Source organism: Coturnix japonica, chromosome 4 (genome assembly GCF_001577835.2).
Source record: "Coturnix japonica isolate 7356 chromosome 4, Coturnix japonica 2.1, whole genome shotgun sequence".
Taxonomy (NCBI): domain Eukaryota; kingdom Metazoa; phylum Chordata; class Aves; order Galliformes; family Phasianidae; genus Coturnix; species Coturnix japonica.
In genome coordinates this window covers 30,923,632-30,945,124 of record NC_029519.1, presented here as the reverse complement: position 1 = coordinate 30,945,124, position 21,493 = coordinate 30,923,632, and the positions used below count along the sequence as shown (strand labels likewise).

Genomic DNA, 21,493 nt, shown 5'->3' with positions numbered 1-21,493 from the left:
TGAGAAAAAGGAGCTCCTTCAAAGTGAAACTGTCAGAAAAATATCCAGGGATGCCCAAATCTACAGCTTATCTTAATTTATCAATCATCTCTCTCCTGTCCCAAGCAGCTAGGCACCTGCCCAGTGTCAAGAGCTGCATGGATGTCCTGCAAACCCTCTTCTGGTAGGTATTTTCCACCAGAGCCCTTTTCTAGGTGCCACTGTCAGCCTTCTGCTGAAAGGATTAGCCAGGGATAGCTGCCCATGCCAGTTGCCAGCAGCCAAGGTGGGGTCTGGCTGCTGGCCATGGAAGTGGTTTTTCTTATCCGGGTCATCCCATATCCACTCTGCATCTGCTGCTTTGCCGAGTTCCTGCACGTCTTTACAGATGATGTTTGGAGCAGAAGAGCAGCCTAAAAAATTCCCCACTGCAGATTCAATATACTTGTGATGCCCGTGTGAAGCCTTTTAGACTCGTAGCTGGGTATCAGGCTCATTCGTGTTGTATTTCTTCGTGTATTTTATAATAAGCGCCGCTTGAGAAAATGTAGATGCAGCTCAGTGCTCAAAAGTCATTTCAGAAAACGACAGAGTGCTCTACTCTGCTCCTCTGGAAAGTCTTTAATAAAAGCAGGGCTTATTTGAGGACAAATTAAAAATAGCCTTGAATGGTACTCTGGGATTTAATCTCCCGTGTGCTGTTGCATCATACGTGATAAGGAAATTCCCTCAGGCTCTAAATAAACCTATTATCATTTAATCTCTGATGGGTTGCCAAAAGGGTTTACTGTTTTTATATATAATAGGCATTTTGAAGAAGTGGTCTCCCTAGTACAAGAGGCCCTTCCTTTTCCTTACTGGTCTCACTGATAGGTGCTATGTTGCAGCAGTACTTTTTGCCTATTGAGGCACTGAATATTTCACCCTTACATATATGTATCCTCAGGAAAATTATATGTTCCTGGAGGAATCCCTGTAATTTGAATATCCTTATACCTGACAAAGGGAATCACTGCTATGGTGTTTTGCCTATTTTCATTATGCAGGCTTTGTACTTTATTTCATTGCAAAGGCTTCCCTGTGGATGCACATGGACCATGGCTTTGAGTCTATCAGTACACGTATTTTTAAAAGCTCTGCTGCAAAGGTGTGACATCTAAGTGACTGTGGCTGCGAGGCCCTTTAGAAAGCCTGGTTCCTCTTTCTGAACCTAGGCTCAATCCTCTGGGCCTTTGAGAGAAGCAAAAAGAGCCTGGAGGCACATTTTGCTCTGAGACAGGCTGTGACAGTACAGAAGGGAAGGCTGCTGGAGCTGTCACATGAAAGCTCTGAGCAGTGTCCTTGAACCGTCCCCTGACAAGTAGCATTAAAAAACAAGAAGTTATTTTCTCTGCATTCCCTGTACATTTCTCACCTGTCTTCAAACGACATACTTCCAAGTGCAACCTGATCTTGCACTGTGAGGGCACTGCTGTGATACCCATACCTACAAACGTACCAGTGTGTCTGGCAGATGGTAACAGGCGAGTTCCCCGAGTGTTCTTGGAGAAGCTTACAGTGACAGAGGTTGTAGCATCTACCTTTTGCAGCATGGGAGTAGAACACTTTATTCATCACTAAGATGCACTGGTTCTGGAGCAGGGCATTGTGTAATGTACAGGGTCTAGGCAGAGGAGGATGTGAAAATGTCATCTTCTCGCTCTGCATTTCTACGTTCATATAAAGAATAATCTGTATTAAAACGTAAAAGACCTTGACTTGTTCAGTGTATGCAATACGCTTGTTTGAAACACATTTACACCAGCCTTTGGTTCCCCTTGTGAGGGGCTCACCTATATAAAGGACAGAAAATGGATATGCTGTCATGCATAAGCAGTCACATAATGGAGGAACACACAACCACGAGTGAGAAGATTTAATCAATTTAACACAGTAAAAGCCTTCCTTACACATGTATGTCCACAGACAATACAAGAAATGAAAGAGGACTGCTGAAAAATCATTACTGTTGTCTCTAATTAAATATATCTCATTTACATAAAGGAAAACATACAGAAAAATAAATAAACCTCCCTCCTTTACACCCTGCCTGCTGTTGCTAGGAGTCAGTTTTGGCAGAGAGCTTCCAGCAGCCTCACAAGCCCCATGTTCACAAGGTTCTGTAGTCAGAGCTGTTCTGCAGGCCTAAAATTCTGTTTTATTTAATTACCAGCCAACTTTAGAAGATGCAAATCAATACAACAAATATCACACTGACTAACAGAACATCCATTAATGCAGATTTGTCTTGACAAACTCTAGGAATGATCAAGTCCTCATCCTAGGAACTTCCCTCGGATGATTCAAAGGCCGTATTCAGGCAAGTACAGGCTGCTCCTCGATTCACAGTTTGAAGGAACATGGCTCTCTAGAGTTGGGTTATTCTCCAAAAGAATCCTTAACTAATACAGATGGAAATGTTACCCTAGCTCCCTCTTGCAGTGATTACTGCTTAGCATGTGCTGGTTGTGTTTGGTAACATACAAATAACAAAAACTTCACTGTTGAAAGCTCATCAACTAAACAAGACCACTAAAGTGCAGGATGAGCATCTATATAAATATAATTGGTTACCAAGTTGCTTCTTGTAAGGATTTATAATCAATAAACACTCTCAGTTGAATACACACACTCAAGTGTTTTTATAAAGTGCAGTAAAAATAAGGCAGAAAAAAAATCACTACACCAGAATAAATCAGGAAAAATATTACAAGTGAAACAACCACTTGCTTCCTTATTTGTGCTTTAACATGCTCCTGACCAGGAGCTACAGTAAGCCAAAACCTTCACTATGCTCTATAGCAAAGAGTAATTTTTCCTCAAGTATTTCCTTACTGCTGTACCTGGGGAGGATGAGAACGCGGCTGCAGGTTCGGGCAGAAGGATATAAATTATCTGGATTTTCATACTGAGGGTCTTCAATAGTAAATACAAAATACTCTACATAGGGAATGATTCGATCAGATCCTGTTAAAAAAGCTAAACAAAAGAGGGGGAAAGGGAAGCAAATTAGTAAATTTAAAACAAACAAACAAAACAAGAAAGAAAATGCTATTGGAAGATGAAAAACATGAAGGAAAGTCAGTATAAACACAGCTATTTATATAAGCTAATGATCTGGCATTGTTGAATTTGTACCTGAATATAATAGTCTTCTTATTTATAGTAAGTATAAACCTTTTACTTTTACTTATACAGACTTTGTGAATGAGAAAAGCCAAGGTTTGACCTTCCCCAATTAAAAGGATGAGCCAGCTTCTGTCATCCTCTGAGAAAGCTCAGCGGCTCATGTCAGCATTAAAGTTGAGCCCTCTGACTAACAACCAATCTCCACAAAAGCAAGGAATAAACTAATTGCAAGGTCCAGGAGTATCGGGTGTGTTTAAGCAAGCCTAAGGGAAGGGGAGAAGGGTCAGAACTGTGACTGTGCTGTTCTTTGTGCCAATTCTTTGTGGCTTATACTAGAAATTCTGGGGGCGGGGAAGTCATAAGCACACTGAAAAGCAGTTTGGAAGTACAGTATTTTTCTCACACAAATATCTAAATCTGTCCTGTGAGGGTGAGCTATAAAGAAAGTTCAGAATGTTAAAATATTACCAAGGAAGTTTTTCTTTTTTTCTTCTGGGAGCTCGTGAAACACAGTCCAAAAATCCTTGATGGTTTGATGTGACTCTTCGTAGTTCACATATGCCACATTCTGTTGAAGAGATATAATTAAAATTGGCCTCGCTATTTCCATTTTTATTGAAAGCAACAACAGTTCATCTCTCAGTTCCATAATCTCGTTCACAGATGTTCAAATCCTCCTCATGCCTGGAATCTGCTCGTTCATTGCTTTTTTAAAGACTGATCTTTATTACCCTCTACTCTTGTACCTAGGGTAGGTACTGATCAAAACAATGATACAACTGATAAAAACATTCTCCTGAGCTACTATTTTTGTATTTGGAACCTACGCATCCAAGAATAGAACAGGACAGAAAGAGTTTCTGCTTAGCAAACAGCTTGTGCATAACAGCAGAAGGCCACTCTGCTTGTAACTGATACCTTCATTAGCAGATGCCAGTCATAATTCATTTGTCCCAGAAGAACAGCCTGGAGCTCAGCGGGGAGAAACACCTTCCAGCTTTCAGCTGGGCAGCCTCTTAAAAAGCCTTGCATAAAGTCTTCAAATGGCTTCTGTACCGATTCATTCAACACATAATTTACATACAAGTCAACAAATTCCTTCCTGCAAAGATATTTTGATTCAAACAAGCAACACAAGAGGTGAATTTTGAAAAGGAGAAATATAGAGAGCTTTCTTCCTTATTCTTTATTTCATGCCAACACATAAGCTTTACTGAGAGCTGTTACATGCAGAACTCACAAGCCACAGACTTGTTTTCTGTACTGTGTGCTGAGGTTAATACTGACACAACACCTCACTGATAAACTGCTCCTCTTCCGTTATGTGCAAGATGTGTTTCATACATGTAACTAAGGAGGAAATATTTTGCTCATAAATAAAACTTTACAAAGATGCAAATGTTGCTCAGTGATACTTTATATGTTAAGAATTTCCCAAATAAGGCCTGGTATGACAGTGCATGACAATGCCAGGACATCCCGGGATCCCTGTCTTATCCACTGCTTGCACAGACTGCTAATGTCTGGCATATATACAGCATGTACAGCACGATCTGAAAGCACACAGCTCTTGCTGCTGGACTGAGACCAACAGTCTCAGTTCTCACTCAGTATTTACTAATAGATATTTCTACAGATACGATATTTCATGAACACATAACAGAAACAGGATAAGAAAAATAAAACTGACCTGTTGTGCTTAGTGACAAGAATGTTGGCACCATTTTCTTTAAGCTCAACCACAGAACCTCCTTCTTCCATTTGCTACGCAAATAAAAACATCAGACACTAAATCAGTACTTTATATATATATATATATACATATGTGACAGGCATATGTGAGCTATATCTATCATTTTTTCTTACTGTACCCTTGCCAGTTGGAGTTTACAAACAAGGTTTTATATCGCTTGTGAGGGGATACTGTATTGCCTGTGTTACATGCATGGCACATCTGAATGACACAGTGAAGTCTTACCACAAAGGTCATGTGTAGGCTTTCAAGCCTGCGCTCAGATTCTTCCTTCAAAATATTCTTAAGACTCCTGTAAAGAAAAAAGAAAGGGGGCAGAGGGGGAAAAAGATAAAGGATATAAAGATCATTCATTACAGTCTCAAATTGGCTGGAAAGCATTCTTTGGCAAGCTGTATTTAAATGCACATATGTACATAACACCTGTACTCACACCAGACCTTCATAAAAAGCTCTAAACTGACTTTGTATTCTTCTCATGACATGATCTGAGGGAAATGTCTTGACAGTGAAGAATGCAAAGCAAGACTATCCCCATGCTCCATTGGGATTTCACACAGAGATTAATTCCAGTGGCAAATGGGCTGAGACCACAGCTTTTTTCTTTCAGAGATCATTTAATAAGGAATCGCACGTCCATCAGTGGGGTGATCTAGAAGAACTGAGCAGTGTCTCTCAAAGCATTGCAGGCAATCTCACATTTCAGTCTACCAAGGGCTCTTGCCCCTCAGTACAGTCTCAGGCTCCAAGGAAGAGGTTCTGATGGGCTGTTTATAGCACTTGTGTGGAATGCTGTGCTTCAGGAACCTACAAGCTCCATGTTGTAGCAGCAGCAACGTGTTCTACAATATCTGCCTGAAATATATCTCAGCAGTGGAAACCCAGTATATGGGCACCCAGATTTGATGTGCCTGCAGTATAGGCTCAAACTGTGCTTGCACTAAGATCTGTCTACCTTGAAATCATAGTGGAAACTGTTAGTTAATACATTAAAGTACCACTTCCAAGACTGCTGCATGAATCACCCAGCTAGAATACCCACTTTAGCGGTAGCTGCACAGAAAATTAAGAATTGCTTTAGGATTCTCCCAGCTTAGGGCACTGACATTTCATACCTGCCGACTGCTGGCATCAGCTCCTCCAGGTCCTCCAGGGTCGGCTCGACATCCCGCATCTTCTTGAAGAGAGCCCTGGGGAAGGGGAAAGGAGTCCAGCAGTGGTTATACAGGGCCATTCCACACAGGGTGCCAACCAGGAGGAAGGTGTCACCGTGGCTTGACGCCTAGTCAAACACGAGTTGTAAAAAACAGGGGAAGTTACGCTTCTCTTCGAGCATCCTGGCACGTCCGGGGCTCAGCCGCAGGCGAGCCGCCTTACCTGCCTGGGGAACCAGACCAGCCTGGAGGGGAAGTGGCGGAACACGCCGCTCTGGGGATCGCAGAGGGCCTTGGCGGCGACGGTGAAGAGCTCCCGGCGCAGCCCGCCTCCTAGCCCTTCCTCGTTCTCGAAGTACACCTGCGAGACACACAACAGCCATGCTGAGCCGCCCCGGAACCACAGCGCTGCGGCGGCGGCGCGCAGCCCGGCACGGCTCCGCCGCGCACCGGAGGCGGAGCGGCGGCCGGGGTTGCCGCCATGCTGCGCTGCTGCGGGCGCAGAGCGGCGGCCCTGCTGCGGAGGGCGGCTGGGAGCCGCGGGGCCAGCGGCCACGAGCAGGACCACGGGCCGGGGCAGCCGCTGGAGCCGTCGCTGCTGCGCTTCTTGGTGTGCCCGCTCTCCAAGCGGCCGCTGAGGTGAGGGCCTGAAGGCAAAGCCAGCTTGCTGACACCTCCCTTGTCTTTACTGTTCTTTCTTTCTTTCTTTTTTGCTTTCTTGCTTGGCTGCCTAGGTACGAAGAATCGACTAACGAGCTCATTAACGAGGAGCTGGGCATCGCCTACCCCATCATCGATGGCATCCCCAACATGATCCCGGAGGCAGCCCGCAGTACGCGGAAGCGGCCCCCGGCGGAGGACCCGGAGCAGCCGTGAGGGCGCCGTGCCGATGGCGGCGGGCGGCCTGCTCCCATCCCTGCCCACGCTGACCGTGCTCGTTCCCCTCCTCTCCCTAGCGGGCTTGTTCTACTCGGCCAGCGTGGATGAAACCTTCCCCCAGGGCTGCACCAGCACCAACAGCTTATGTTTCTACAGCCTCCTGCTCCCTGTCACCATACCGGTTTATGTGTTCTTCCACCTGTGGACCTGGATGGGAATTAAGCTTTTTAGACACAATTAGTGCAGTGTCTCTGCTAACCCCTGGGGTTCTCTAGAGCGGCACAGTTTGTGTAATTTAGCCAGGTCTCGCAATTGATCTGAGGTTTGTGTCGTGGCACTGGTGACTGTCAGCATTTTCCTGGTGGTGTCTGAACTGTGTGCAGCCCTCCGCAACAAGCCTGTTACTTAATTACTGCAAAGGAAGAAGAGGAGGAATAACAAACACTGTTTCTTTCTAGTGTCTCTCTTCAAGCTCTGTTGCTAGTGGCCACTGAAAATCTTCTAAGGGGTAACCATCTGTGCTAGACAACAGCAGCCTGACTGAAACGACATCAAATAATCGGTGGCAATATGGGGTGGTACAAATCTCTCTTTGATTCATGAGCTTTGATTTTGTTTTTCTTGACCTCATGTATTGAAATGCATTTGTCTTAGTGTCAGAGGAACGTAAGATAAATTAGTTTGATGTTTAATAACTGGCCTGGAGTTGAAGGAAGAATTCCATATGGATACTCTCAGTGTACGCATAGAGTATCTTTCTCCCTAGCACTATGTCCTCCTTAGTAGAGAGGGAACAGCAGATACTTGTGCTGAACACTTAGGCTTTCCCTGTTCCCATTTACAGCAACGCTAGAGAATGGAGTGGCACTTATATCCTGTAACTGCTGAAAAAAATCAGAATTGCAGTACTGTGTTGGAAACATTGCAGGTCTTAAGTGTCTACTGACAAGAAACTAATAAAGCAATCGCATTGATCAGGCTACGGCTGCACAGATAATGCTGGGATGCATGAAAGGCGTATTGGAGGGCTTACTCCAGGTAAGCGCAGTTACCTGTCAGGGTTCCTCGTGCAGTCAGTGGAGAGAGGTTCATAGAGAGCATAGTACAGAGCACAAGCCTTACTGTTTTTAAAAAAAACAACAACAAAAACACCTATTTCAGCTGACCTAGTGAGAAAGAAAAAAGGAAAGGTAGCTCTAGAAGCCATTTGTGAATCTTTGCCTAGATGTAAATGAAGGAAAAGCTCTGACAAAGCACTGGCAAGAAGGCTTACTTGGGAAAAACCAGAATTGGGTAATATCTTGCTGCACAGGCATGATACCAGACAGCCCTTGTGTCAGTGACAGAGAACACAGGCACGTGGTCCCCAGGCTGAGCTCAGCTCTGGGCAGGGACCCAGGTGCCTGGATCCTGTGTCAGCCACCTGATTACTTTTGCAGGAAAGGGCAAGCACTGCAATACCTGAAGATCTGGCTACCAAAACCTTTGTATAGGGGAAACCACAAATAAAATCACAGAGAAACAGCAGCATTATAATCAGCTTTTCCTCCCTCATGGGGGCATTATTCTTCCTTTCCCTTCAGGCAACATCACCATGCTCTTTTTGGTCATGCCACTTGCTGGCCTCTAGTGCTGACAAGAAAAACCTGTCCACCAGGTTTTCATGCTCACCAAATTAGCCTAGTAAAGTGAGTCTAGCAGTAATAGTACTGGAATTCCCCAATTAACTGGTTTTCTGAGCAATCCTATTACATTCTTCCAAAACAAGTTCACAGTAAATAGCACTGCCAGTTTTGTTTAAATTATACCCACAACGCTTATTAGCTACTTGGAATAAGAAAGTATGATACTACTCTCCCAATTTACTTATGTCCCCAACAGAACTTTCTTAACAATACTTCAGAACACTGCAGTAATATATTTAGAGCTGGGAAAAAAAAAAAAAAAAACCATGGTTTGATGTCTTACTTCTAAGAAATGTGTGAATTGGTTCTTCTTCGCCTTTCTTAAATGATCCCAAATGTCATCCAGAAGGCATTCTCTTCTGACAGGAAAAGCCCACTGTTTCTGAAATATTTGTATTGTGCTTGGATGCTGAAGAATAAAGCAACGACTTGTTAGAAGTGTGTTTCTCTATTGTACGTTGGGAAGAAGAAAAAGGCCATACTTACAATGTTGATATACAAAGACAGTCTGTTGCATTCTAAAAAATGAATCAGCATCTTGTTCTTCACTTCAAAAATGCACGGATATTTGATCAGCATTGTCAGCTGAAATTACAAAGATGAAAGCAAAAGGTATGTTGATTTTCATTTGCAAAATCAGATTTCAGGGTATGGGTAGAGGCTGAACTGCCATCCCCACACAGCCCTCACAGAGCCCTCACAGTAATTCTGTTAAATAAATGGCATCACATCTAAAAGTATACAAAAAGCATAGTAACAACGCTTGGTGGTGCTATTTTGTACTCGCTGCCAGTTTGAAGCAAACAGATCTACTTAAGATGACAGAATCATAGAATGGTTTGGGATGGAAGGGACCTTTATGATTATCTATCTAGTTCTAAACCCCTGCTGTAGGCAGGGTCGTGTTGGCAATAGCTCTGGCACTCAGCACCAGGGGCTCATCAATGGAAAAGCACTGTTGTAGCTGCTAAAATACTGAGATCATAAATGGCTTCCTTTATTTAGAACAGCTGGAGAGGTGGGGAAAGGCACTGTCACTGGGATGAAGTCTAGAGTTGATTTCAATTCATACTGATTTATTAAACAAAATAGTGAAATAAGCATTTTGTACTGCTGCTAAGATTTTATACTTACTTCTATGCCCATGGTGCTAATATGACGGATAATGTCTATCGTTTCAGGTATATAGAAATGGTTGTCTTGTAGCCTGGAACCAGCTCTGGAGTTCACCTGTATTGGCAGACACAATATGAATGGGACTGGCAGCAGAGCTAGTGAGCTATGCAAGGACAGGATTAAGGAGTAACAGGGATTTCAGCAGAAATAGCTCTGAGACCCAGCACAAAAACGGAAGTATAGAAACACAACAATTAGCACAGCACTCAGTGGTGACAAGTCACAAAGAAACATGTAAAAACTTGCAGGAAAGCAATTTTCATTTACATCACAGATCCCATAACAGAACCATCCTGAAAGGTATTTTTTGTCTGTCATCTTGCAGGAGAGCCTGAAATTTCTCATTTGTTTTCATATTTGTTGCCAGGCAAAGATCTGATTTTGGGGGCAACAGCGACCATGAAAGGCTGCGAATGATGTTGCTTACTAAGCTATACACTCCCGCACTTTCAAGTATTATCCAGGGGATAAATACATTCAAGAGTCTGAACATTGAGGGCCAATTCTGCATTCTCAGCCAAAAGGATGCTGAATACTGAACAAAATTCAACAACTCTTACTAACTGTACATTTGAGTTCCTTCCTAAATTTTGAAAATCTTAGCAGGAGAAAGGATGTTTTTTGAGAAGAATACATCTGTTGTCCACTGTCTTCTCCTTATTCATATGAGCTAAACATACTAAAATTCTACCGGCTCACATAATTTCTCAGGTAGCAGACTCTAAAAGCATCATACACTATTGCTGTGCTGTGCGAAACTGGTGGCCTGTCATTTAGATACTGTGAGCAGTTCCTAGGGTAAGAGATCTCGAGGGATTCTCACAAGTGGAATAGGCATGCTGTGTGATGAACAGCACAGCCATAGCCCTGTGCACATCAAAGTATGCACTCCTTCCTGCAAGTGTCCCATCCCCACCTGGGGCCTCAGTTGTTCAATTCTGTAGACAATCAGCCAGGCACAGTTCAAGAGCAAAACCCAGGGTAGGTAGCATGACAACTCAGTTATTTCAAAGCCATGCCGATGCAGAGCAAAAAGAATCCTGAAGCAATGTCAAGGAGCCATGTTTCCTTGTAAGAAGGAAACCCAGAAAATTCAACAAAGAAAAAGGATTAAAATATTCTAAATTATACTGATACATCATTACTCAGGATTCAAGCGCTTTCTCACCTGGTAAAGAATCTGCAGTATTTGCAGTGTCTCTATCTCTTGTGGATATTGCTCAGGGACAAAGCAGTTGAGAAGTTGATTTAGAGAGTACAGGGAAACCTCCTTAAAAATAACAACCAGATTCTTGAAATAGTCTGTTTCTAGATTTGACCACAGGCATTCTGTAAATAAAACAACAGCTAGTAAGATATCCACCACAGGGAACGTGCAAATAACTACTATTCCTGGATGAAGTTGCACTTTCCCTTCTTATCAAATTAACAAAATGCTTAATTTCACACTACTACTAAGAGTTAGTAAGCCTCGAGCTGAGAAACACTGGGCTTTTCTGTGTAGTAGACCCTGTATTTATATTTCTACCAGAAACATTTCTTCCAGTCTGAACTCTGTATTATCTCCTGCTCAACAGCCCCAAGTGGCCAAACATTTAAATCATTCAATTCCATCAACTTCAAACCCTACCAAGAGTTTGCAGGTCCTTCTGCCGGAGCCTCAGGATAGCTTTTGCTAGCTGCTTGAGAGTAGAGAAAGCATTCTGTTGCTGCAGGAGGAAAGGCAAGATCAAGTAGACTCTGAAATTTTCAGGTGAAATAGGAGAAGAAGACAATGATGGCAGTAAATTATTAATCTCCTTTTGCACCTTCAAAAGAAAAAAAAAGAGAGAGAGGAAAAGATTAAAAATACAGTTGTATTATGCCAAAATAATCTATGAATTAGGTTGGTATGGAATTCCTAGATTTTGTTCACTAACCTCCCATCACACACTAAGCCCAGGATACTACCTTCAAATTCAATTCCAATTCAAAATAAGAGTTTCCTGACTGATTCTGAGTAACTCATTTATTTGCATAGTTAGAAGAAGGGCTGTGATAATTCTCCCATAAATCCCCTTCATAGAGAAGCTTATCAGCTCTTCTGGAAAAGGGCTTGTTCCCCGCACTATGGCTTTCACACAATCCCATCTCCTCAGTATACGGCTCCAGTGGGAACAATAAACAAACTGTGCCTTCTCTTCATGAAGTTTCCTGAAAGTTTGTTGGTTATGTTTGGTTTTGCTTTGTTTGTAAAAGACAGGAAAAAATCTAAACCTCTGAAGAAAATGAGTCAGACCTACAGTTTGTTGGTGTCTGTGCAGTTAGAATTCTTGTATCAAATCCTTACCTCCTGGTAGACTTCTGCATTCTTGCTGATCTTCTTATAAAAGCGTAGCACTTTTGCCATGTCTACACCTGAGTTTTCCTTGGAAGTCCTGAAATGTTTGCCCCTGCCATGAAGGGAAGAATAAATGAAAAATTAAATCAAACAAACGAGCTACTTTAATTCCTGAGTGAACAGTGAAGCATCCCAACATTTGAAAACATTCAGAAGAGTTAAGCCCCACCTGCAGTGGGGGTAGAACAGCTTCATCTGTACTACAAAAATATTTTCAATGTGGAGTGACCTGATTAATATTCTGTCCTTCCTGTCTTGTGTAGTGATGCTCAGTTAATAATAGACTTCCTGCATTTCACCTTAAAATGCCTTGCACTTCAGTGCTGGGAAGAGCTATCATGGACCATTTGGGAACTGAAACATTGCCTAATGACATTATCACAATCTGTCAAATGTCACTGTGGGATAATCTACTAGAATAAGAGCTTCTATGATTCTATGAGTAGAATTCTATGATTCTATGATTCTACAAGAAGTTTTATAAGGACTAGGGGATACAAACTTAATTTTAGTCAGTACACACCTTTTATCCAAGAAACTTCCATTGATGCAAGCCTCGGATGAAAAGATCGGTGTGATATATCTGGGATTAAAAAAAGAAAAAGAAAAAATAAACCAAAGCAAGCCCTTTCAGCACAGGCAGTACCTTCAGTTCATGAATTCTGAAAGAACGAAAAACATGCGTACAAGTCTGTCTGCACCTGACCATGTAAAATGTTTCTTAATAGCACTGTATTGAGAGTGTTGCAGAAGATATTTCACTCATGGAGTTAGTGATCTTCAGAAAACTGTGTTTCCCATACTTGGCCTTATGCTTACAGCAGGAACAGTCATTATGTTAGCATGTATAGTTGTTGTAGGAAACCTCCTTGAGTGCCTTGTACCAGTCCACACTCTGCACAGGCGGTGGTCAGGAGAGGACATGATTTTGTTTGTTACACAATGTAAAAGGCAGTGCATGGAAGAGAGGAGGAACCTCTCCATGGATGGGATCTGCAGTGCACCAAGGGGAAATTCAGCTGCTGCATGAAAGCTGGATTCTCAGTAGGGAGGTAAAGTTTAAAGTTTACTCATCACCAATATTCCTAGTTCTATTCTATCTGAATAAAACAGCTTCTTAATCAAGCATTCACTGTTGAGCTTTGCTGTTGACATCTGGAAAGCAGTCCCTGTCTCCCTCACTTTTCTTCTTTATGCAAAACACCCACTTTTAGTTTGTTCTGAGCTATACTAAGAGTGGTCAGAGAAATATCCAGATCTGAATTGGTCAAGATTTTTAAATACTCAGAATCAGCACCTGGAGTCAGACTTTCCTAAAGAAAATAACTGCCCACGTAAGGTCTGAAAAAAGACTTCCTAATCATAAATGTTACCCGTAAGTGTTAGGCTTCCCAGAGTAGTAATACCTACTGCTTTTGAAAGAGAAGACATCATGAGTTTTCAAATGCTGACACGAGAAAAAACAAATCCATCTTGGGTACTATGGATTACAGCTTTTGCATAAGGCCCCAGAGTGTAGACTGAGCCATTGGTTTAACTTGTGAGCTCTTCATCTGCTTAACAACCAATTCACACAATGAGAAAAGGACTGACTTCCAAAACCAGACAGTGCATCTGCTCTATTCTTGCAAAAGGAATGTTGAAGAGCCATTACTTATGCATTTTCTTACTGCCAAAACTACGTAATAATTGCTTGTACAAGATGTGGTCTTGGCTAAATGATTAATTATTAGTTTCCAGAAGTCTTCAACAAATAGTAACTTCATTTATCTTTTTTTTTTTTTAATCAAAAATCATGTGTCGGGGGGGGGGGAAAGTCACAAGGATTCTAACTTACTTTTTTATATTCCCCCAGTGTCGTGAACTGAAATTATTAATCCATGTTTTCACTTCTTTCCTCTCCAGAGTGGCAATCCCATTCAAAGGATAGGAATTCTGCAAGAAATGCATGAATATACGATTGAGATTAAAGATCTAGTAGATTAGATTCTTTTTTTTAAAGCTAATTGCCACAATAACATTTCAGCCTAAATATGAAAAAATTAATGGTTATCCAGCATGATCCAGATGCAGAAAACAATTTTATAGTTGCAATACTGGTCAGTTTCTGGTCCTAAGCATGCAAAGAAGTGAGAAGAGACATATTTTCAGTTGGAGCCCCAAAGGCAGTATGGAAAAATCAAAAGCTTCCATCAGAAATGTGAAGCGTGGTCAAAAAACTGAAGTTGTGAACAAATACACACGTACCCTTTTCTTAAAGAGAAGGCCAGTGATACTGTCCTTTCCTTCTGCAGTAGTTTTTGCCATGTTTTGTGACGTGTTTTCTGTGAAAGTGTAAAAAACAATTCATATGAACCCCTGAAGACAGACATCACCTCATGGAGGTTAGTGCACAGATGTGGCATATTTGAAAAAAAAACCCAACTCAGACAGTAGCTGTTTGTCTAAAATTCATACTATGTGGCCATTACTCACAATGATAAATCAAACTACAGTAGATTTACACATTGCTAGACTGCGCTAGGACAATTAAGAGAGCAAAAGATATAGTGTAAGTCACTGGAGGCCATCAGTTTTTCAAAGTGAACAAGAACTCAAGAGAGCAAACACCTTCACTTTGCCTGATATGGAAGAAATTAATACAGATTGTACACATCTACAGCCATCATTACCCTGGCAGAACTCCCCATTATCCACTGGTGAATCGATGGGCAGTGGTACCAAGTGATTAGATTTTCTCTCACTTTTCAGCTGTCCTTCATAAGAACCAAATGAATAGACTTTGTCCAAAGATGAGACATAGACCAGGGTGTGCTGCCTGTTCAGTAAAAGAATATTGTTAGAATAAGTTCATACCACTGAGACAGTCAGAATAAGATTTATAGACACATTTTCAGAAAGGATAGCTGAGGCTTGTCTTTAAAAGTGGGGGTAGCCCAGCTATCATCTCTTTAACTGAAGTCATAGAACCCCCTTCCTTGCATAAACACTCTGCAGTAAAAAAATATAGACTTAGATTTCCTATACTATCCGCTAATGTTTGTGATTTACCCTGGCTCCGCATACAAAAGTAATGAATTAGGCCTTGCTAGCTTCCTTCCAGTTTTTTTTTTCCAAGTGAAACTTCTGTGTTGCTGAGTCTTAAAACCCAGTAAAGTCTACAAGAGACTTTTTATATCTCAGCTCCAGAAAGGTAGAATGAAATAATAGTTTTCACTACTCTCTGGTTCTTTCTAAGTATCCGTGTGTGTTGAAGTGAATGGTGACATTTCCCACTCAGCTTTTCAATAGTCCTTTGGAACCCAGTGCACCCTTTGTTTCGCCAAGGACTCCTGGTGTTTTTTCCAACCATTTCCCCACACTTCACTTTGATTAAAGGTTTTGCTTTCACATGAGTTGTGACAGGAGGATGAGCTGTGCATGAAGGATGGACGATACACTGACAGAACTGACCTACTAGACTACAGGGACTTAAGCAACTTGGTAATTTCCCTCCCTACGGTTCTTCGGTGATTCATTTGAGACTCTGACCTAGGAAGACATTTTATTAAGGTATCTTCCCACCTTCCACAGGCAACCTGTGAAACTCTTGCTCCCCACAGTTCAGCCACCACACGAGGACTAAGTTCATTCCGGGTGGAGTTGTGACCAAGCTGGCCAGCCCCTCCTGCTCCAAAGGTGTACAGCAAGCCATCCTTGTAGGCAAAGAAACAAATAAGAGGATCACTGCATTATTAATGGCATTCAAACGATCAACTTTAAAAATGAGACCCAGCAATACATAATACGTTATATAGGCCTGGCCTCAGAAACATACCTAATTCAAACAAAAGCAGAGTTCACTTTGCATCAAACATTACACTGTTTATATGTCCAAATCCTTTAACTTCCCAGAAAAGCCATTTAACTCCTGAAAATGACTCCCTGTTGCTTCAGAATCTTCCTTCTATTAGTAAACCCCAGTGAATTAGTTATTATTGACATTTTCTTAAGTCTCTGGCATGTCATGTAAAAAGAAAGTACGTTCAAAAAGCATGGAGAGCTGAACTGCACCCCTTTAATGCAGGATTCTCACTCATCATCTCTCAGTGAGAGCTTGCATGCAGATGACAAGAATCTGAGCAAAGGCCAGTTTTCCCACTACCATAGCTAGCACACTCTGTTGATTGCCTCCAGACTGATGCAAATAGGAGTTGCCATTTCAATTTCTCTGTGTTCAGTTTTGGCAGTGTATCTTTTTTTCTTTCCCCCAGTGTGAGTTCTCAGATGCTGAGTTTCAAATTCAGGCTCACCATGGAGAGAACTGCAGTGTGGTCTGCCCCGCATGAGATAAATACAGCCTTCCAGTGCTCTAATGCTTCAACGTATGACGGGCGGTCCCTGTCTGGAAAGAAAATACCATATAGCTAAAGTGAAGGTGTTCTGAGGTGTCTCACACAAATAAAGATTTAGAACATCCATTTTTAGCATTTTACACTGCTGTCTTACAGCAATTCATGTATTTATTACTTCATTTTGAGTTGTTTTCTACCCTCCGCTACAACAAACCCTTTCTCATCATGTTCTGCCTTGTTCACAGCACTTTTTCTATTCAGTTCAATTAAGTCTGAAATAAAATGCAGCGCTTTCACGTTTGTTTGTCAAAAGGTACTTGGCTTCAAAATATCTAATTTTCAAGGAGCTGGACATACTAATATTCCAGTAACTTCAGGTTCTATCTGTCTAAGGCAATTCTACAGTAGTCTTCTAGGTCTGAAGACAAATTCTTCTCTCAGCTTCTATTCACAGAAAATTAAAGACATTTCTTTTGCACAAGACTGCCTGGAGATACAATAGGCCTGAAAAGAGATCTCTGAGACGTATAGTTTTATGGTCCCAGCCTACCCACTCATCCTTATAAAATGATAATAGAATCACAGAATCTCCCAAATTGGAAGGGACCCATATGGATCATCACGTCTGACTCCTGGCTCCACATGGGACTACTCAAAAATCAAATCCCATATCAGAAAGTGTAATCCCTTCCTGAGCATGTCCCCACAATCACAGCTCCAAGCAGTCTGCTCCAGGGCCTAACTACCCTCTGCTGAAGAACCTTTCCATAATCCCCAAACTAACCCTTCCCTGACACAGCTCCATACTGTTCCCTTGGGTCTTGTTGCTGTCACCAGAAAGCAGAGATAAGTGCTGCCCCTCTGCTGCCCTTGCGAGGAAGCTGTCAAATTTTCTGCAGAGATATAACCCATAAATCCCTCATCCCTGCATGCATTTCCAGGTCAGGATGCAACAGCTTCAGAACAAAAAACTTCACCAGCTATACTTTCTTCCCAAGTCTCTGCTGCCCACTGCTGTTCCAAACAGGCTTAGCATTCCCGAACCATTCCTGCGCCTGCAAAAAAACCCATAGATCTTCCCACTGCTTTGCTCTCATACTGCTTTCTTTTCTTACCATACGTGTGTCTGAGTCCCAGCTGTCCAAAATCGTTCTTTCCCCACGAGTAAACAGCTCCAGAGAGTGACACAACAACACTGTGAGCTCCTCCAGCAGCAATTTGAGCGAGTGGGATGCCCTTTAGGCCTTTCACCAGCCGTGGTTCAGAGATGATTGGGTCTAGGCTCCCCACTCCAAGCTGTCCACGGTTATTCCGGCCCCAGGTAAAGAGATTACCTCCTTCATGCATGCAATAACAACAACAAAAAAGTTCTGTATCATGCTTTCTTTGAGTCTTGGTACTTTAAGAGTGAGAATCAGTGCTGGTTTCAGAGATCTAGCTCCTAGGTGAGACCACAGGCAGTATTAACAGCTCCCTGTGTCCTTCCACCTCCTTCAAGACAGATCCATGCAGCCTATATAGTTCATCAAAGGCTGTTACCACCTCTGAACCCAAATTTTCAACAAGTTTCCAACCAGAGAGGAGCTCAGACTTATAAACGAGATCTGGTGAGTGTAGAGAGAGGTGGCCACGTTTTCTCTCCACAACAAACCTTTCAGGAGAAGTAGTACTAAGGAATTAGAGAGAGAGAACTGCAAGTCCTTTAAGCGTTTGGAAGGAAAGGTAGCTGACAGCAATCACACTTTGTGTCCTTTGCCTGCTGCTAATTACTCACAGATGGTGCCACTAACTACTGGTGTAGTTCAAGCATTCCCTTCTGAACAAGCCTGTCAAATTCAACTTCCATTTGGAAGAAAAGAGTACATAAAAGAGGCTACCTCTGGACAGTGCCATGGAGTGATGGTCTCCACAGGCTATTTGAACAATATCGTGGTTTCCCAGTTCTTTCACCAGCCTACAAAGATAAGGAAAAAATACCATATCAAAATAGACCATGTGCCATCAGACAAAGTAAAAGAAGAAAATATTCTGCTCACCATGTCCTAGCATGTTTAGAAGTATTTACATAGAAAAGCATTGGTCATCTCTCAGTCAGTTCACTCTGTTCTTACTCCATCCCCCTTCATCTGCACAAACTGATTTCATTATGGTTTGCACCAGAGGAAGCTTGAAGAGCATCAGGCAAGTTAACAGAACATCCAACCAGCAGCTGTGCCAGCTTTACAAGTTAGTTAACCTCATAGATCAGTGAGATGGTGGCAGGGTTCCAGTGAGTTTGGGTCTTTCATACACCGCTTTCCCAAGCCATGTGTCATTTACATGTCATTTTTGGGACTGGTACAGCTAGCAATCGTTACTGTGTTTTGAGAGGAACCTGTACCAACTGCATCTCAGTCAGCTCAGACCTTGGTGTTAAACTCAGACTCAGAGCGCTTCTTGCTGAACAAAAATAAAGTTTTGGGTTCTAGGAGCTGGAGAGTTTCTACTTTGCAGTAGGAGTGTGCCTAAGTATCTTGAATGTTACCTTTAGGAAGAGTAGCCCATGTTCTCTGACCACTGCCCTGTGAGAGCCTCTTACCTTGGCTCAAATATTTTGCCTGGAGCCGTGGTCCAGTATTCATAAAGCTTCCCGTCACAGGAGCAAACAAGTACATGTGTCTCATCACAGTTCCAACACCGCACCTCCTCTTCTCCCTCTAACCACACGCATTCTGTAGTCCAAGCAGAGGTGAGCACATCAGTGGGCTCCTGATTCATTTCTGCTCCCACCTAAGCAGTATTTTTTCACGTCCCCTGGGGCTTCAGCATCTCACCTGCTACTTTGCTGCACACCAGCAGACCCCTCCGGCGATCACTAGAAGACACTTCTCCATCTCCGCCTGCCGTGCCACCGGCTCTAAGAGCAGTCGCCCCTCGGCACATCACGGCCCCGTCCCGGTCCCCTCGGTTACCCTGCCGCTCATCTCTGTCATCAGGCGGTCTCCGCGTGGTCCCGCTCCGTAGCCCGTTCAGCCGCCGCTTGGCCCGTCGCTGCCGCTGCCGTGCCCCCGCCATCCCGCGATGCCGACCGGCCGGAGCCCGGCTCTCGCTTCCCCGCGGACAGCTCCAGGGCCGCCCGCCCCGCCCCGCCCCGATGGGGAAATGGAAACCGAAAGCCGGCCGTGTTCGGCTGGCCCTGCCCGCCGCCGCCTGCAGCGGGGGGTGCCGAGTGAGGAAAGCTAATGGCAGTGGCTTGAGAGCCCCAGCTCCGGAACCACAGTTGCTACATCCCGACTTTTCTGCCACAGGAGGCGATGGGAGCTTTGCCCTGGGCTGCGGTGACAGCAGGAGGAGAGCAGATGCCAGTCAAGCAAGGTGCTGGATGGGACCGTGTGATACGTGATCCTAAATACAAGTTTATGCAGTCTGAACTCTTGAGCTAGACATATCCAGCACAGCTACATACTGACTGTACATCTGTATTACTTCTTCTGGCAAGCACCAAGAGAATGTTAATGAAATGTGCCTGCATTCAGAAGCTGAGGATAGAGCTATGCTGGAAATGCTCCTGCAGCTGTTACTTGGAATACATCTGTGGTTCCATGCATGGAAATTTGTACATCTCTGATCACGCTTGCACACAGCAGTCAGTCTTGTGGTAACCACTACAAACTATTAGTGGGAAATATGAGAATGACATTATGCACCAATGAACCTGAAGTGAATAAAGGTGCAGCAGTAGTCTGGTAAAGGGAAGAAAATACAGGTTGACGTCATTTGTTATTTGGAAGTCATAGGATCATAGAATCATAGAATTGCCAAGGTTGGAAAAGACATAAAAGATCACCCAGTCCAACCGTTCACCTGTTACCAATAGCTCCCACTAAACCATGTCCCTCAACACAACATCCTTGAACACTCCCATGGTTGGTGACTCCACCACCACCCTGGGCAGTCCATTCCAGTGCCTGACCACCCTTTCAGAGAAGTAATATTTCCTAATGTCCAGCCTGAACCTCCCGTGCTGCAGCTTGAAACCATTCCCTCTGGTCCTATCACTAATGACACGAGAAGAGGCCAACCCCCAGCTCACTGCAACCTCCCTTCAGGAAGTTATAGAGAGCTATAAGGTCTCCTCTGAGCCTCCTCTTCTCCAGGCTGAACATTCCCAGCTCCTTCAGCCTCTCCTCATACAGCCTGTGCTCCAGACCCCTCACCAGCTTTGTTGTCCTCCTTTGAACACGTTCCAGGGCCTCAATGTCTTTTTTGCAGTGAGGGGCCCAAAACTGGACACAGTACTCAAGATACAGCCTCACCAGTGCTGAGTACAGGGGAACCTCTCTGCTCCTGCTGGCAACTCTTTGAAAGAGTAGATAACGGCAGGACAAGGAGAAATGGTTTTAAGTTGAAACAGAGAAGATTTAGGTTGGATATCAGGGGGAAGTTCTTTACTATGAGAGTGGTGAGGTGCTGGCACAGGCTGCTCAGAGAGGTTGTGAATGCCCCATCCCTGGAGGTGTTCAAGACCAGGTTAGACGAGGCCCCGGGCAACCTGAACTAGTATTAAATGTGGAGGCTGGTGGACATGCCTGTGGTGGGGGGGGGTTGGAGATTCATGATCTTTGAGGTCCCCTCCAACCCAAGCCATGCTGTAATTCTGTGATTTACAGCTAATGGTTATCTCTATGCAAAGTATAGAAGACACTGCCTCAAACAATTCGATTCTAGCCAAAGACATACAAGGAGGTATGCTTAGGAAACCCTCTGGAAGGACTATAACGGAGTGCCTCCTGGCAAGTCCTTTAACTCAACAACTCTCTGGCAATAGTCAGAAAGGTGACTGCTCGTTTCTCTTGGCTTAACTTGTAATGACTAATTTAAATTCCATTTAAGCAGAATCCACGTGATTTTGAAACTGCCTTTGGAAATTATGCACAACCACCTTTCTAAAGAAAAAAGAAAATGAAAAAGAAAAATACCACCACACTTTTAAAAGCCTTAAGTAC

The 21,493-nt window shown here is 43.2% G+C and overlaps 2 protein-coding genes across 4 annotated transcripts; one reads left to right on the top strand and one right to left on the bottom strand.

Moving 5' to 3' along the window:
- Positions 1-1,879: 1,879 nt before the first annotated feature.
- On the bottom strand, positions 1,880-19,632 carry LOC107313192 (probable E3 ubiquitin-protein ligase HERC4). 2 transcript variants are annotated; one of them, XM_015861224.2, is made up of 23 exons: positions 19,322-19,632; positions 19,087-19,219; positions 18,386-18,462; positions 17,624-17,845; positions 16,467-16,558; positions 15,739-15,869; positions 14,847-14,992; positions 14,422-14,498; positions 14,012-14,109; positions 12,698-12,757; positions 12,124-12,226; positions 11,425-11,602; positions 10,963-11,123; positions 9,753-9,848; positions 9,105-9,203; positions 8,902-9,027; positions 6,278-6,415; positions 6,016-6,182; positions 5,126-5,192; positions 4,838-4,911; positions 4,066-4,249; positions 3,616-3,715; positions 1,880-2,997 (listed from the first exon to the last, which is right to left on the bottom strand). In XM_015861224.2, exons 1-23 carry the CDS (start codon positions 19,560-19,562, stop codon positions 2,786-2,788), a joined length of 2,982 nt encoding a protein of 993 aa, XP_015716710.1. In that variant the 5' UTR covers positions 19,563-19,632; the 3' UTR covers positions 1,880-2,785. The 2 variants fall into 2 exon arrangements, with proteins under 2 accessions (XP_015716710.1, XP_032300319.1); XM_032444428.1 differs by lacking the exon at positions 9,753-9,848 and having other exon boundaries at positions 2,637-2,997.
- On the top strand, positions 6,481-9,056 carry LOC107313193 (phosphatidylinositol N-acetylglucosaminyltransferase subunit Y). Of its 2 annotated transcripts, none has more exons than XM_015861225.1 (2): positions 6,481-6,693; positions 6,789-9,056. In XM_015861225.1, the coding sequence occupies exons 1-2, from the start codon at positions 6,536-6,538 to the stop codon at positions 6,928-6,930; spliced, it is 300 nt and encodes a 99-aa protein (XP_015716711.1). In that variant the 5' UTR covers positions 6,481-6,535; the 3' UTR covers positions 6,931-9,056. The 2 variants fall into 2 exon arrangements, with proteins under 2 accessions (XP_015716711.1, XP_015716712.1); XM_015861226.1 differs by having other exon boundaries at positions 6,611-6,693.
- Positions 19,633-21,493: the final 1,861 nt, after the last annotated feature.

What these genes read in the sequence shown, in the direction of transcription:
- LOC107313193 (XM_015861225.1), top strand. Translation starts at nt 6,536, where the DNA reads ATGCTGCGCTGCTGCGGGCGCAGAGCGGCGGCCCTGCTGCGGAGGGCG. An exon ending in CTCTCCAAGCGGCCGCTGAG is followed by an intron (nt 6,694 to 6,788) that starts GTGAGGGCCTGA and finishes TTGGCTGCCTAG; the next exon opens with GTACGAAGAATCGACTAACG.
- LOC107313192 (XM_015861224.2), bottom strand. Translation starts at nt 19,562, where the DNA reads ATGGCGGGGGCACGGCAGCGGCAGCGACGGGCCAAGCGGCGGCTGAAC. An exon ending in GCCTTCTCTTTAAGAAAAGG is followed by an intron (nt 14,110 to 14,421) that starts GTACGTGTGTAT and finishes CATTTCTTGCAG; the next exon opens with AATTCCTATCCTTTGAATGG. An exon ending in TACTGCAGATTCTTTACCAG is followed by an intron (nt 9,849 to 10,962) that starts GTGAGAAAGCGC and finishes CTGCCAATACAG; the next exon opens with GTGAACTCCAGAGCTGGTTC.